At 48.3% G+C, this 16168-nt stretch overlaps 2 protein-coding genes across 4 annotated transcripts; both read left to right on the forward strand.

The window, feature by feature from the left end:
• Nucleotides 1-2375: 2375 nt before the first annotated feature.
• Nucleotides 2376-5977, forward strand: LOC101767155. 3 transcript variants are annotated; one of them, XR_001164692.2, is made up of 4 exons: nt 2376-2968; nt 4400-4682; nt 5205-5651; nt 5782-5977. XR_001164692.2 is itself a non-coding variant. In XM_004979931.4 (2 exons), the coding sequence occupies exons 1-2, from the start codon at nt 2409-2411 to the stop codon at nt 3416-3418; spliced, it is 579 nt and encodes a 192-aa protein (XP_004979988.1). In that variant the 5' UTR covers nt 2378-2408; the 3' UTR covers nt 3419-4227. The 3 variants fall into 3 exon arrangements, 1 of the variants encoding a protein (XP_004979988.1); XR_001164693.2 differs by lacking the exon at nt 4400-4682; XM_004979931.4 differs by lacking the exons at nt 4400-4682; nt 5205-5651; nt 5782-5977 and adding an exon at nt 3400-4227 and having other exon boundaries at nt 2378-2968.
• A 1277-nt stretch (nt 5978-7254) lies between these two features.
• LOC101773217 (putative disease resistance protein RGA4) lies at nt 7255-14019 on the forward strand. The gene is given in 4 exon segments (XM_022828878.1): nt 7255-7832; nt 7920-11698; nt 11700-11775; nt 13492-14019. Coding segments are annotated over 3 exon segments (3849 nt in total). The 5' UTR covers nt 7255-7832; nt 7920-8017; the 3' UTR covers nt 13584-14019.
• The last annotated feature ends 2149 nt before the right edge of the window (nt 14020-16168 follow it).

Below are 16168 nucleotides of genomic sequence, written 5' to 3' on the forward strand. Positions count from 1 at the left end.
CCGCCGTCCGGGGTGCTTGCATCGCTACGGAGGAAGGTAACCGGCCAGCAGTAATAGGTCTTGTTGATGATCTTCTCCGAGTGAGCACGCTTGTAGCTGGTCTCCACCACCACCATCACGGGGAAGCTGCGGTGGTGCCTGTCGGAGAGGTAGTGCACCGACGCGTATTGTCCTTGCCTGTAGAGGCTTACCCACCTCCTGTACCTGTGCGAGCTGTGCGGCTGCAGGTCGAAGATGACGTTCGTCTCCGGCTGGTACCATAAGAACTGCACCATCTCCGTGAAGGAAGCATTGGGGTTGTCTATGACCCTGATGATGCTGATGTTGCACTGGATCTGGCCGCGGCCGCTGGGGTTGAGGGCGTCGACGATGATCAGCATCGGCACCTCTCCCGCTGGCGAGTACACAGACGTGGTGTTGTCGTAAATCCACCACCATTGTTGTGTCTGGACATAGCCGTAGCTCTGGAGGTCCATCTCCACGGGGCGGTTGACGAAGACGATCACCATCACCACCACCGCGACGGCGAGCACGGAGACCACGACGGCCACCAGTGAGCGCACCGTGGCTAGGAAGGGGAATGTAGTGTTCTGGCCAGCGCGGCATGTTGCCATTTTTTCTCACGTAGGTAGCTAGGGCGGTGGATGATGGACTTGTCCGCTAGGGACCTGCAGCCATATATACACATAAATTACTGACCGAATGTTCATTCCCTTTTTTTGGTTAGATGACTCAGATTAGTCTACCGGTTAACAGGGGGCTTGGCTAACAATTAGGCTGCCTATTAACCTCCTGTTAGGATCAGCCATGGCAAAGTTTTGACGGTTAACGATCTCCCTATATATCTAAACAAGTTCTTAGGTCATGTTCCGTTCTTTAGGAGCTCCTAAAATTCATGTCACATTCGATGTGACATGAATTTTAGTCTGGACTAAAGAACCAAACACCCCATTACTCCCCTCCCCCTCCCACCTCCCACACCAATGTTCAAAATTTTGGCCGAAATTTCATGAAATTTGATCTTTTGGTAGTGACCGAAATTACTATTTGCCCGAAATTTCGGTATGTCAACCGAAAGATGCACTTTTTGCACCAAATTTCACATGAAATTTCATGAAATTAGGTGTTTTCGATGGGGACTGAAACTTTTCTGAAAACAAAATCCCAATCCCTGCCCCACACCGTCCAAGTAGAATTAGGACACACTCTTTATACAGTGATAATTCAGGCTTCTGCCAACCACAGGAACCGGAGTTGTTTAATTTTTTGGCAAAATGTCGTGCAGATGCTTACATACAAAGCATTCGTACATGCACCAATTATGAGTACTTCTGCAACACCGTGTCATTATGCTTTCAATATCTGGTCTTTAAAAACCTTAGATTTACCTATGATGACTTGGTTAATTAATCTCAAGATCATCTGCTACCTAGAGTTTTGGTGGCACTGGATCATAGGGCACAGTTGTATGTGTATTCATCAGAATGAGTGCATGTGCATCTATATGATGTCCGTGTTTTTTTTAAAAAAATAAACCTGCGCAGGTCATGATGCTTCCACTATCCTGTCTTATCTGTTTGGATACCAGGGGCTATACTTTAGCTCCTGTCATATCAGATGTTTGATACTAATTAGAAGTATTAAATATTGACTAATCACAAAACTAATTGCACAGATGGAGGCTAATTCGCGAGACGAATCTATTGAGCCTAATTAGTCCATAATTTGACAATAAGGTGCTACAGTAACCATTTGTTAATGATAGATTAATTAGGCTACGTCTCGCGAGTTGGTCCAGAATTTGTGCAATTAGATTTAAAATTAGCTCATGTTTAATTCTCCTAATTAGCATCAAAACATTAACTGTGACAAGGGCTAAACTTTAGCCAAGGACAACCAAGCAACATGCACGCCTATATATGCTCTTTGATCAGAAAAGGAAAGAAATATTCCCAAAAAAAAGGAATATGTGCTGCGGTCCATACACGTTCTTTGAAGAAATATTCCATACTTATTTTATGTCATTGTAGAAGGACTTTGAATAAGGTTCGATGGAGTCACGTGGCTGCGTCTGCTGGCAGCTGATCGATGAGTCATATTACTATTGGACTTGTGTTTTGGATGCTTATGTTTTGGATTACATTCAGAATGTACGGGCAGGGGCGAAGCCACGTATAAGATTTTTATTTACCACTAATTAGACTCAAAATTACCATATAATCCTAGCTTGTAAATTAAAATTTACAAGTCTCTTGAGCAGTGCACCACGGTCAATTCAGCGCTAGCTTCGCCCCTTTGTACGGGGATTATGCAACCCAGAAACGACGACTAAGAGCCTCATTTCCGGACATGCGTCCCTATGATCCTTTATATACTCCAAATGTCTGAGTGGCCGGCTCATACTTGCCATGGCGATGTCTATCCCTCCTCTCAAAGGATGGAGCAGCAAGCTCCTTGTAGTTGCGGCCATGATAGGAACCCTGGTCGTGGTCGCCATCGCCGCCGTCATCATCGTCGGCCTCACTCCGCCACTGGTCTTCTTCTCCATCCAAGATGCAAGCCTCCAAGGCGGGCAGTTGAAACAGCAAAAATTCTACAACTTCACCCTCTATGCCAACAACACCAGCCGGCGCATGGAGGTGCACTATACCAACCTCAACACCGAGATCTGGATAGCCCCGTCTGAGTGGTACCCGGCCGAGGTGAGCATGAGCGGGTTCGAGCAGCCACCGGTGAGCATCAACGGGTACAAGCAGCCACCGGACAACGTGACCAAGGTCGCCGGGTGGGCCGAGTTCTATCAGACGACGTCGTTGACGGCGGCGGCGCAGGGCGGCGGCGCGGGGAATTGGCCAAACTGCACTGTGGTGGTGATGGCCAAGGTGTTGTTCAAGGTCGGGCTGGCACGCACACGGCCGTACCACATCAGGGTGTTCTGCTTCCCCGTCAACTTCCTCAATACGACTCGGTACGCCAATTGTACATACTGATCTCGATCGACGTGTATGCATGCATCCATGTTGTTGAACGTGTACATGACTGTTGTGACGTGCTCCTTTACCATAGCTTCAGATCCTGACTTGTAGCATTGACAGAGTATGCGTCTATTATGGCAGAGAGCCTCTTGTACATGTATTTAACTCAATCCAGAGATCAATAATGAAAGGATGCGGTTTTTTTTTAGGAAACAGGAGGGGAAGTACCCCTGCTGATTATATATTAATATATAGTTGACAGTACACTAGTGATACAAACCTTGTTTATGACACAAAGAAAGAAACAAAAAAGATTAAGAAAATTACAGTGAATGCTCTAACCATTGAACCATTGATTGTTTCCAAGACTCTCTGACACGAAATACTACCAAACTGAAAATCTGTTTGAACCGTTCCTTTGCAGCTTGATAAGCTGGCACTAGGGCCTTTGAAGATGCAGTCATTGCGTGTCATCCAAATACTCCAGCTCATAATTACGATAATTTCCATAAAGAAAGGCACTTGCAACTGGTTCCAGCTCATAATTACGATAATTTCCATAAAGAAAGGCACTTGCAACTGGTTCCAGAAGCTAACGAGAATATCATAAGGTTGTTGCTGCAAATCCACAAAGAGGCCGAGATTGATCCAACACTCCTGTGCGAATGGACAATCTAGTAATAGATGAAAGAGGGTTTCTTCCTTGTTGTGGTTCCAGAGGACGCAGTTATAGGAAGGGAGAGCCATCTGCTTTCGTTTAAGCTCCACTGGCGGCAGAGCCGCATCCTGTGTCGGCTCATCCGCGGCATCCTGTGGGTGCGAAGCATGCTAAGCCACCCTAACCTCTGCTTCAAGCAGCTCTCCGTGCTAGGGTTCTTCCAACTGTCGTCGCCTTCGCCGTTCATGGTGCCAACCAAGGCAGTGCCCAAGGAGGTAATTAAAGATTTCTTCATCGGTAATGTCGCGCGGTTCTTGGTTTCAAGTACTGCCTGTATTTTTTTATTTTTTATTTTTGCCTTGTCATTTGGTCCGTCAGAACTAAGTTTGTCGAATTCCTTCTGAATAAGCTTGAGACGCTGGTCGTGCTTGTTTGTTGGTGTGCCTACGTGCCGCGTAGTTGTCGTAGCAAATACTTTCGGTTCCATATCGCCTGTGACTGGACCGGGATGTTCTTCAATCTGTTATGGCCCTGTATTCTGTTTTTATATGGATCCCACATATAATCAATTTCCAACATTTGCTTTCCTCTGTACATTCAGCATGTTGTCTTTTTTTTTTTTTTGAAGCGCATTCAGCATGTTTCGCAGATGTTTGGAAGGATGATCCAAATTCTGAATGCACAGACCCTGTTGGGAAATTGATTTCCCCACTGCGTGTCTGTGTTTACATGCATCTTCTAACTGTGGTTCCAATGGCCCGTCTAGGCCCATACAGGCCTATCAGGTGGATGGGCCGGCCGGCCTCCTGGATCAACAAGACCGGTATCCCTTCTTGGCCCGTCCGCCCCCGCTGTAGAAACAAAACCAGAACCAGCAGATCCCCCGGGCCCTGAAGAGAAAGACGATGGCAACAGAAGAAAGAGCTCGCGACGAAGCCGGCGAAAGCCCCCCAAACCCTCCCCAGCCCAGGCAGCGGCGGCGCGACGAGATGGCCGACGACCCCACCGCCGGCGGCGGGAACACCGTCGAGGACGTCGTCCGCGCGGAGGTGAGCATCCCCGGCCGGCCCTCGTCCTCTTTGCTGCGAGTGCCGGGGAATCCGATCTCCGCCCGGGCCGACCTGGCTCTGCTCGGCTGCCTCCCGATCTGCCCGCGCGGGTGGCGGCGCCTCGCCCCTAGTTCGGTTTCGGGTTAGAGGTGTCCCAGCGTGGTGTCTGGGCGGGGGGAATCCGGCGACGAGGCGTTCTCCCTCCCGTTGGCTCGGTTGGCGCGGACGGACGCGGTGGGCCTGGTTGGGGAAATCTGTGCCCGTTTCGATTTGGGTGTAGAATAGGTATACGTCTTCAAAATTGATAGAATTAGGCCCGTTTATAAAAAATTGATAGAATCTGCCTGCAAGGCGCGGTTTCCCAGCTGGCCCGTCCTCATTTACTAATCCCCACCAAGCTTAGCATCTTTCCTTTCGATGAAATAAAAAAATGTTAATGTCAACAGCTCCTCGATTACCGCATAGATTAACACCTCTTTAGCCTTTGTGGCACGGCACCTAATACTTTCCTCACCTTTGCAGTGCCGTGGGCCCGCCACTTCCCTTCTGGCCCACAAGTCATGGAGGCGCGCGAGGAGGGGTATCGGTTTCACGATGATTAATCAAGAAAGGCCCAAGACACGTCACGCTGGGGGTGGGGGAGGGAAGACACCGCACCGCATGCACCTGCATGCACCTTTGCCTTTGCTTTTCCCCGGCGTCCTAGGGACCTCGAGCTCGCCCGCCTAGGAGCTCCAGCAGCCGGGCCGCTCCGCCGCCGGTGCGGCAACCACGCCGCCGTCAGACCACCTCGCGCGGCCACCCCGCGCCGGTGCGCCGTGCGCGGCGGTGCTGTCCCGCCGCTCCTCCGCCTACCGTCCTCCTGCGCCACCACCAGCTAGCGCACCGGCAGCACCGCGAGCTGCCGCGCCGCCCCGACGACGTTGGTCATTCCGGAGCCCGGTGTCGTCACCAGCGTCGCCGGAGAAGGTAATTACCTGAAGCAATTTGTAGAAACGAATAGTACTGGTTCGTTCACTTATTTCATTGCTCAAACTTAATTTCTGCTTATTAGAGTTTGTGCCTTGTCGTGAGACTAAATTAGCTGCTTATTCTGCAGGTTGCATTCAGGAGATCGAGCTGCCGGATCGGAGGAGGTCATATCAGCCGTGTTGGTTGTGCACTTGTGTTGCTGCCGGCGGAGAAGGAACCATGGTGATCGGGCCACTGATCTCCATAATGTAGTTGAACTAAAATAATCCCCTTCTGAGTTTAGCATCTTTCCTTTGGATGAAATAAAAAATTGTTATTCCGGATCCGTAATCTCAACTGCTCCTCCATTACACATAGCATCTTTCCTTGAGTTTAGCATATTATTTCAACATTTCAAAACTCTAGATTCAACATTTCTTGAAACTTAGTGCAACATTTTAGATAAATCGATTCAACATTTAGCATAGTATTGTTGAAAATGTTGAGCTAGTATATGTTATTTCAACATTTCTGCAAAGCTAGCTCAACATTGAGGTAATGTAGTTCAACATTTTGTGTAGTATTGTTAAAATAGTGTATCTAAAATGTTGAGCTAATACACAAAAAGTGTTGAGCTAGTATATATTATTTAAACATTTCAAAAGTCTAGATTCAACATTTATGGAAACCACATTTTAGATAAACTGGTTCAATATTTTGCATAGCATTGTTGAAATAGTGTACCTTAAACGTTGAGCTAAATATATAAAAATGTTGAGCTAATATATCTAAAATGATGAAACTAAGAAAATAAAAATGAAAAAAATATATACAGTCATGTGGGATCTTAATCCGTTAGAAAAATTTCGAAAAGGCTCATAGTTTAATCGGAATTAAAATTAAATGCACCGTTAGAGAGATAAGTAAGTTGAAAAGTTCGAAATCAAAACTCACATCACCCAACAAGTAGCTGAAACCTATCCGTCCTTTCAGCAGCTCCACCCACCTCGCACCAGCATACTAGCACATGGTGGTCCCCAGCCACCTCGATGCCGTTGCGTCGAAGGAGAGGGCGGAACCGACGAGGGTCGCCGGCGGCTCCCACCCCGGCCGAACGCGTCCTGACCGACTCCGGCAGGGGGCGGCAGGGCCTCCCGCAGGTGAGCGCTTCCATCCGTGGTCCGCAGCAGTAATGTCTGATTTTTCGCTTTCTTCTCCAGAATTCGTCGCATATACTTATATGTCATCGTCCTCTTATTTTTCGCTTTCTTCTCCAGAATTCGTCACATATACAAAGCTTTCACGATTTCGATGAGAGATTTGGTCATGTTTGTGGCCACGGAGACACAGTCTAGCTAGCGTAGTGAAAAGTGGCACTAGTGATTGCAATACGCACGGAAATTGGTTTTTTGTCTGTTCTTTCTCCATCTCAATCATCAATCAAATGGGGGTAGTCGTCGGTACGCCGGGTGGGCCGAGTTGGCCAAACTGCACAGTGGTGGTGGCAGCCAAGGTGTTGTTCAAGGTCGGGCTGGCACGCACACGGCCGTACCATATCAGGGTGTGTCCTGCTTCCCCGTCAACTTGGGGAGGTGGGCCAAGCGACAGCTAGCTGTGGTGTGGTGGGCATCCAGCAGGCGCGCAGGGCCCAGCCGTGGCCGTGATTATGCGCCGGGGTGAGAGAAGAAGACACGGCACCTAATACTTTCCTCACCTTTGCAGTGCCGTGGGCCCACCACTTCCCTTCTGGCCCACATGTCATGGAGACACGTCAGGCTGTGGTGGACAAGGGAAGACACCGCACCGCACGCACCTCCACCACTTGCCTTGCCTTTGCCTTCGCTTTTCCCACTTGTGCTGTGGGAAGACACCGCATACACCTCCAGCTCGAGCTCGCCCGCCTAGCTAGGAGCTCCAGCATCCGGTCCGCTCCGCCGCCGGTGCAGCAACCACGCCGCCGTCAGACCGCCTCGCGCGGCCACCGGTCGTCCCCGCGATACACCGCCGCCGGTGCGCCGTGCGCGGCGGCGCTGTCCCGCCGCTCCTCCGCCTACCGTCCGCCTGCGCCACCACCAGCGCACCGGCAGCACCGCGAGCTGCTGCGCCGCCCCGACGTTGGTCCTTCCTGAGCCCGGTGTCGTCACCAGCGTCGCGGAGAAGCTAATTACCTGGAGCAATTTGTAGAAACAAATAGTACTGGTTCGTTCACTTATTTCTTTGCTGAAACTTAATTTCTGCTTAGAGTTTGTGCCTAAATTAGCTGCTTATTCTGCTGGTTGCACGCAGGAGATCGAGCTACGGGCGTACGGCCGGATCGGAGGAGGACATATCAGCCGGGTTCCTGTTGGTTGTGTACTTGTGTTCCTGCCGGCAGAGAAGCAACCATGGCCGAGTTACTGATCGGGCCACTGATCTCCATGGTGAAGGAGAAGGCATCCAGCTACCTGCTGGACCAATACAAGGTGATGGAAGGCATGGAGGAGCAGCGCAAGACCCTGGAGCGCATGCTGCCAGCAATCCTGCAAATCATCCAGGATGCGGAGGAGAAAGGAGCCTCCCGATCTAAAGTTGCAGTTTGGCTTAAAGACCTCAAGACAGCGGCCTATGAGGCCAACGACGTCTTTGATGAGTTCAAGTACGAGGCGCTTCGGCGAGAAGCCAAGAAGAAGGGCCACCAAAGCAAGCTTGGAGCGGAGGTAGCAAGACTCCTAGTCCCCGCTCGTAATTCCATTGTATTCCGTTACAGGATGGGCAAGAAGCTAAGCAGGATTGTGCAGACCATCGAGGCCCTGGTCACCGAGATGAATAAATTTGGTTTCAGACACTTGCAGCAAGCACAGCCATCAAGGCAGTGGCGACAGACAGATTCCATAATCATTGACTCCGACACAGATATTCTTAGCAGATCTAGAGATCGGGAGAAGAAGAAAATCGTGGGGATGCTCCTTGATCAAGCTAGCAACATGGATCTCATGGTTCTTCCAATTGTTGGGATGGGTGGGATGGGCAAGTCCACCTTTGTGCAACTCATTTACAATGACCCTGCAATCGAGAAGCACTTTGAGCTTCGGAGGTGGTGCTGCGTGTCAGATGATTTCGATGTCAGTACCATTGCAAGCAACATCTGCCAGACCAATGAGAAATATCGTGAAAAATCATTGCAGGAGCTCCAGAGTACAATAAGTGGAAAAAGATACCTCATTGTGTTAGATGATGTATGGAATCGGGATGCTGATAAGTGGGGAAAACTAAAGACCTGCCTTAAGCAGGGTGGCAAGGGCAGTGCGGTACTAACAACAACTCGTGATGCAGAAGTGGCTCGCATTATGACCATGGGTGTAGCTCAAGCCCATAATATCGAGAATCTGAGTGACGAGCATTTAAAGGAAATTGTCCAGAGCAGAGCATTCAGCTTGCAAAATCCAAATATGGAAGAGCAAGATGGCATTCTCAGTGGATTTGTTCGTCGATGCGTTGGATCTCCCTTGGCTGCCAAAGCCTTTGGCTCTATGTTGAGTAACAGGACTAGTGTAAATGAATGGAAGGATGTATTAGCTAAAAGTGACATTTGTAGTGAGAAAACCGGAATTTTACCGATCCTCAAGCTCAGTTTTGATGACCTATCCTCAGATATGAAGCAGTGCTTTGCATTTTGTGCTTTATTTCCTAAAGATTATGAGATTGATGTGGACCTCTTGATTCGACTGTGGATGGCACATGACTTCATACCTGTGCAGGAGGATGACAATCTAGAAACCATAGGAAAATATATTTTTGAGGAGCTAACTCGGAGGTCATTCTTTCAAGATGTCAGGCAAACACTTCAATTTGACTATTTTGGAAGCAGGTTGTCGCTTCGTAAGTCAACCATATGCAAGATACATGATCTCATGCATGACATTGCTCTATCTGTTCTGGGGAAAGAATGTGTCACTATAGTTGGTAAGCCGAGCGTCAACAAGCTGTTGCTAAATCCGACCCGCCACGTCTTCTTATCACTATATGGTTTCAATCCTACTTTCTGGAAAGAACAGGTTACAAGTCTACTAGATCATCTATTGAAGAAACAAACTGCAATGCTCCATACGTTGTTTATCAAAGATTATGGTCAACCCCTTGATATATCAAAGTACACTTCACTGCGAGCATTACACCTTCCAGCAAATGAAGAGCTAAGGTATCCTAATCTGTCGCCACATGAACAGCTTACAAGACACATACAACACCTAAGGTATCTTAATCTGTCATCACATTGGTTCGAGAAACTTCCTGAAGGTATAAGCATTATGTATCATCTACAAACGTTGGACCTCTCTCATTGCAAATACCTTCGTCACCTTCCAAAGGATATGAAGTATATGGCAAACCTCCGACACCTCTATACCCATGGATGCATATCATTGACATGCATGCCTCCAGGACTTGGACAGATCACTTCTCTGCAGACTCTAACATATTTTGTTATTGGTGATGGCTTGGGATGTAGTACTATTGGGGAACTTCAAAACTTAAACCTTGGTGGAGAGTTAGAGTTAAGTGGTCTGCAAAATGTAACAGAAGTGCTTGCAAAAGCAGCCAGTCTTGAAAATAAAGAGAGACTCACACACTTATCTCTCGCGTGGAATGATGATGCCCGTGAGAAACCAGATTCTCATAATGAGGTGTTAGATGCCCTTAAACCTCATCACCGGCTAGAGATGCTAAGAATAAAGTCCTACAAAGGCACCAAATTACCGTCATGGATAACAGATCTTAGTCTGTTGCAGCACTTGACTGAGCTCCAACTGGTTGGTTGTAGGCTGTGCGAGGAATTTCCTCAATTCTGCCATTTCAAAGCCCTTGAAGTTCTGTATTTGAAAAAGTTGGACAAATTGCAAAGCCTATGCAGTCATATGGTGTCTACGCCATTTCCAGCACTGAAGCAACTCCAGTTACATGATTTGGAGAGCTTGGAGAGATGGGTCGCAACAGAAGGAAAAGAAGATGAATTATCCTTTCCTGTACTTGAGGAGGTTGAAATAGAGAACTGTCCAAAGTTGACTAGCCTACCTGAAGCACCAAAGCTCAAGGTTGTAAAGCTGGATGAAGGCAAGCCGCTGCTCTCCTTAGGAATAGTTAAATCAAGGCACATGTCTTCAATTTCTAAGCTACTACTGCGTGTCCGTGACACAGAAGCACTGCCTCAGATAGATTATAATTGGGATTCATCACAGAAACTGGAACTATCTTTGGGTGGCACAGAAGCCGCACCTCTGTCACAACTGAGCATATTTGGCTGCAACTTTTTATTCGTATCAAGCCACTCACAGCTAACACCTGGGGTCTGGAAATGGTTTGAACATCTTGCAGTTTTAACAATTGCAAAATGTGATGTGCTCATCTACTGGCCAGAAGAAGTGTTCCAAAGCTTGGTATCTTTGAAGTACTTGTTCATTTTCTCCTGCAACAAGCTAATAGGGCCCACACAAGCGAAAGGTGACAAACCTACACAAACAACAGATCAAGTCCTGCCACATCTAAACATGATACGTATACACAATTGTGAAAGCATGGCACAGCTCTTCATTCTTCCCCCATCTATCAGAATTATTCATATTTTTGAGTGCCCTAAGCTTGAGTTCATATGGGGAAAAGAGGAGCATCTTGACACATATGCATCGCTGGAACATTGCCGCGACCCTGCATCCACCACTGGTAACCTAGAGCAATCGCCGTCTCCAATTATTCGCCGTCCATGCCTTGTAGATCTAACTATAAGAGGATGTGATAGCCTGGTAACACTTCCAAATCTACCACCGTCCCTCAAGGAATTATTCATCCGGAAGTGTGAGAAGCTCTGCTCTGTGTCAGGAGACCTGTGTGCACTCGAGACCCTACAGATTGTTAACTGCAATAAGTTACAGTCAGTCAATTCCTTGGGAGACCACCCATCATTAGAAACACTGTTTCTTTCTGGCTGCCGATGCCTTGCATCTTTAGGATGTGATGGTGGTCGTGGGAGTTACTCTGCTCTTCAGTGCCGTGAGATCGAAGACTGCCCAGCCATAGATATGAAGCAGTTTTACTAACGCCATCAAACAGCTGCTTGACAGCTTTGAATATGAAGACGTATCACACGTTCATTCAAGCAGCTCTGATGAAGGTACGACCTTTCACTTTCCTCTTATTCAATTTGTTTCCTTCAAATTTCCCTTCTTTGCATGCCCTCCTATTTTGTTGACGATCTGGTTTATAGATGGGCTTGCGGGGTGGGATTTTGGGGTTTCATCTTCGTTCCGGCTTTTAGACGGTCCTTTCTCACTGACGTGACCCCACATATATTTTAGTTTATACGGCTATTGGTTTTCAGTCTTCGATGCAGTTGAAGTGCATAGGGAAATTCTGGAAACATGTTCTATCCCTTGGTGTTGAGATCAGCTGATGCGGAATCACTGAAGTACTACTGAAACGAGATCCTGATCGGTCTCAGTTGTGGAGAGCAATTTGTGATGAATGGAAGCAGTCCCAAGGCTTCAAGAACTCATGGAGTCGTGCTGTACCATTCTCCACTGCCAGGGCCTAAACTAGGTACATGGAAGGCGCACAGGTTGGGATAGTAAAAAACCATACCTTTGTCTGTGTTAGAGCAACTCCAAGAGGCTGCTAATCTTACCCCAATACCTTTTTTAGGAAAAAAAAAGAGAAAAAATGAACTCCAACAATCCACCTAAACCTTCCCCAATTTTTTAGCGACGCTAAAAAACAGCCTGCCATCGCGTATATTTTAGCGTTGGCGTTCCTTCCCCAATCCTGATTCCCGCACACCCGCGCGTCCCTTCCGATGGGCCCAATACGATGACGTGGCCTGTGTTTGAAATATTGGGGGCTATTTATTAGCGATCTGTTGTGGACTGATATGCTTTTGGGGGAAATTTTTTTTGGGAGAACCCCCAATACATAGTTTTGGGGAAGAATTTTTTAGGATACTCTTGGAGTTGCTCTTAGAGCATCTTCAAGAGTCTGCCAAAAAACTCTTCCCCAAAACCACATCATCCCACAATAGATCCCTAATAATAAATTTTCCAATATTTTAAAATTTGCCACATCAGCATGCGTGGACCCTAAGCTGGGCTGCCCCCTTCCCCCGCTGGAGCGTTTTCGCGCTTTCGCACTGTGGCTGCCTGAGCAGGGGTTGGTCTGTGCTGATTTGCTGAACCATGCATATTATATGCACTGGGACTGTCATGCCCTCAGAAAAGCATCATCATCTACTGGTATGACGTCAATTCAGCCTCAAACTCTCAACACTGAAGGCCTTCGAGGACTAGGACTACGCCAGCGCCACCCATTGAATCCCATCCCCATCTCGGCCACGTGCCATGCCATGCCCAGCCGTGGGGCACTGGGCAGCCCACGTGCAGCCACTTGTGGCCACGGACGCCCAGCCAGACCATCACCCCCAAGAGGAGGAACGCCTTATCTTTTCACCATGAGAAAGCAGAGTCTAACGGTCCGTGGGCAATAGGAAAATCAGCACCGGCGGACTCCTGTGTTCACCTTCATATTTTTCGTGGTCTATATTATGCGAGTTATAGCAGTCCTAGGGAATTTGTTTGGTGTCTCGGAGTTGTCATATTCCTATTAATGATTGTGACAGCTTTTATAGGATACGTACCACCTTGGGGTCAGATGAGCTTTCGGGGAGCAACAGTAATTACAAGCTTAGCTAGCGCCATACCAGTAGTAGGAGATACCATAGTGACTTGGCTTTGGGGTGGTTTCTCCGTGGACAAGGCTCTTGGAGTTGCTCTTAATCAATTCTCATTTAGCACTCTGTTGTTAACATGTTACCCCCATGCTTTTCATTTTTTCTGTGCAGACATGACCCATTTATCCTTAAAAGGCATAAAGGAGGGCACTCACATGTACGCACGACTGGCAACTGGAAGCTTCGTTGCAAGCCTCTGCTAACGACCAAGTTTGTTTTCACGCCACTATACCAGCTGCTGGTAATTCTCTTGTCACTAATGTCATCCTGTCATCCATCAAAGCCGTGGAGAATATGATGCCACTCTGAGTCCTTCAGTTTGCCACGTGAGCCGATGAAGCAGAAACAGATGATGATGATGGATGATATAACTGCGGGGATGCAGACTTGCTTTCAACGGTCGAAATGGAGCTACAAATGATTAGTCGTAGTCGTGTGTGGTCCTTCCATCACCTTGTGTTATTGATCCCGTTTGTATGTGTTGCGTTCTCTATATCCCTCCATAGCTTTTCAGTTGTTGTCTCTTTTACGACTATTTTGATTCCTCTTTTCCTTTTTATTAATATAACACAAAAATCCTCTTGCCATGTTTTTGAAAAAACAAAATCGTGAGGATGCTGCTTCATGAAGCTAGCAACATGGATCTCATATGGTTCTTCCGATTGTTGGGATTGGTGGGATGGGCAAGACCACCTTTAATTTGTGCAACTCATTTATGACCCTGATCGTGATGCATTTTGAGCTTCAGAGGTGGTGCTGTGTGTCAGATTCGAAAATGTTTTTTGACTCTTTCATCACCGCCTTCAGTAGCTCATGCCGGTCAGGTCTTCTCCAGTGACCAGTTCCTTCACCTTGGTTGCGCACCCCCTCACCTGGGCTTGCAGCTAGGTCATAGCCTTGGCATTCCGCATCATCTCAGCCATGGCATAGTCTAGTGCTACGTAGGTTGTGTCCGTCCCGGCTTCAAACATGTCCTTCATGAACATATCCGTAGAACTCCAATCAAATTTAACCAAACTAGTCATGAAACATGTCATATGTACCTCTTGTGAGAATTAAATTGGAGGCTTAAAATCCTTCAATTAGTAACAGTAAGAAATTAATTAAAATTTGGAGTTTTGTTGCATACAAGTTGCCAGTCACCAGTACAGAAATGACCTTTAGTCCTGGTTAGGAAACCTTGGGAAACCTCAAAGAGCTCGGTTTTCCCGACCGGGATTAAGTATTCGGGATTTAGTCCTGTAACACCATGTGCTTTGCCTTATAATGAAAGCCACTAAAAATTCGAACTTCTAAAATTTTCCTATAAACTAAAATGTGCCTTGCTATTTCATACCTCAAAACCCTTTCAAAATAAATTTTACAAAACAACCTTCATCAAAATTCACCATATGCATTTTATTGTGCTTGTTTGAGTGTTGTTTGCTTGTGTGCTTTGTTGAATCTTTTGGTGGCAACCAACCCCTTGACCTCCTTTCCAAATTTCCCACAAATCCTTGTTAAACATCCCTTCGAATTCCTCAAATCCATTCAAACTCCATTTCAAATCTCTTCCAAAATTATTCAAACCATTTCCTTGGGTGCAGGCTCAATTTCCCTCTCCTCTCCTTTCGGCCTGGCGTGGCTTGCTTCTCCTTCTCCCTTTCAGCCCAGCTCGGCCCGCCCCTCCTCGCCTTCTTCTTTCCCGAGCAGGCCACCTCCTCCTCCTCCTTTACTTCCGCACGGCCCGGTCCAGCCCACAACGGCCGCCACCTCTCTCTTCCTCTCCGCACCAGCACCGCCCATGAGAATGGCCCGTGACGACCCGGCTCCCACTCCATGTCAGCATTGCGTCCGCACACAGCCGCTGATGAGTAGGTCCCACTCAATAGCGTCATCCCCAACCTCGTGTCGTCTTCCCCAATGCGTCTCGTTGCCGCCGCCTTGTCCCATCTCCGCCCGTCGCCTATGCCGTCGTGCCGGCCCCGAAGAAATATCTCGCCGCTCCATCCCATCATGGCCCCACCTGTCATCCCGCACGGTCCTAAAAGATCTCCGCCGCCCGCTCCACGGACCTCTGTGCACAATCGACCTCTCGCGGCTATAAAAGCTGGCGAGCCCCGCCATCGCTCCCCGCACCTCAAGCTCGAGCTCCCTCCCTCTTCTTCTGCTCGAGCTCGCCTCCTCCCTCTTTAGTCCTCTCCTCCCTCCACCGGAGCACGGCTTCCTCCGAAGCCACGCCTCGCCGAGCCCTGCCCTTCCCTCTTCCTGTCTAGCGCGCCACCGCACAGAACTGCCAGCCAAGCACTAGCGCCGCCACCGTGACAAACTCGAGGAGGACAAAGTGCCGAGCGACGTTGGATCGGTAACAAGCGGCCCTGATCTGCCTGAGCTAATTCGCGTCCCACACCCGATGACAAGTAGGCCCGAGTCTAACGCCGAAAATGCCGTCTGTTGGTGACCAGTGGGCACCACATCAGCAAGCAAGCTCCCAGACATCACCATGGCACTGGGAGGGTGCCTCGCAAGCACCACGCGGACACACCCGTAGCAAATGACACGTCATCATGGGTCCACATGTGAGTTACTGTGTGACACTGTGCGGTCAACAGTCAACACTGACCAGGGACACACCTGGAGTAACTGTGTCGACGGTAAAATTACTACGCGTACTCAGGTTAGTGTACACGGAAGTCTCGTTTACCCCTTTCCTTGCACAAGCAAGCTCCCAGACAAATTGTCACTCGCCATGGCACTGGGAGGGTGCCTCGCAAGCGCCACGCGGACACACCCGTAGCAAATGACACGT

This window comes from Setaria italica, chromosome VIII (assembly GCF_000263155.2).
Source record: "Setaria italica strain Yugu1 chromosome VIII, Setaria_italica_v2.0, whole genome shotgun sequence".
Classification (NCBI taxonomy): Eukaryota; Viridiplantae; Streptophyta; class Magnoliopsida; order Poales; family Poaceae; genus Setaria; species Setaria italica.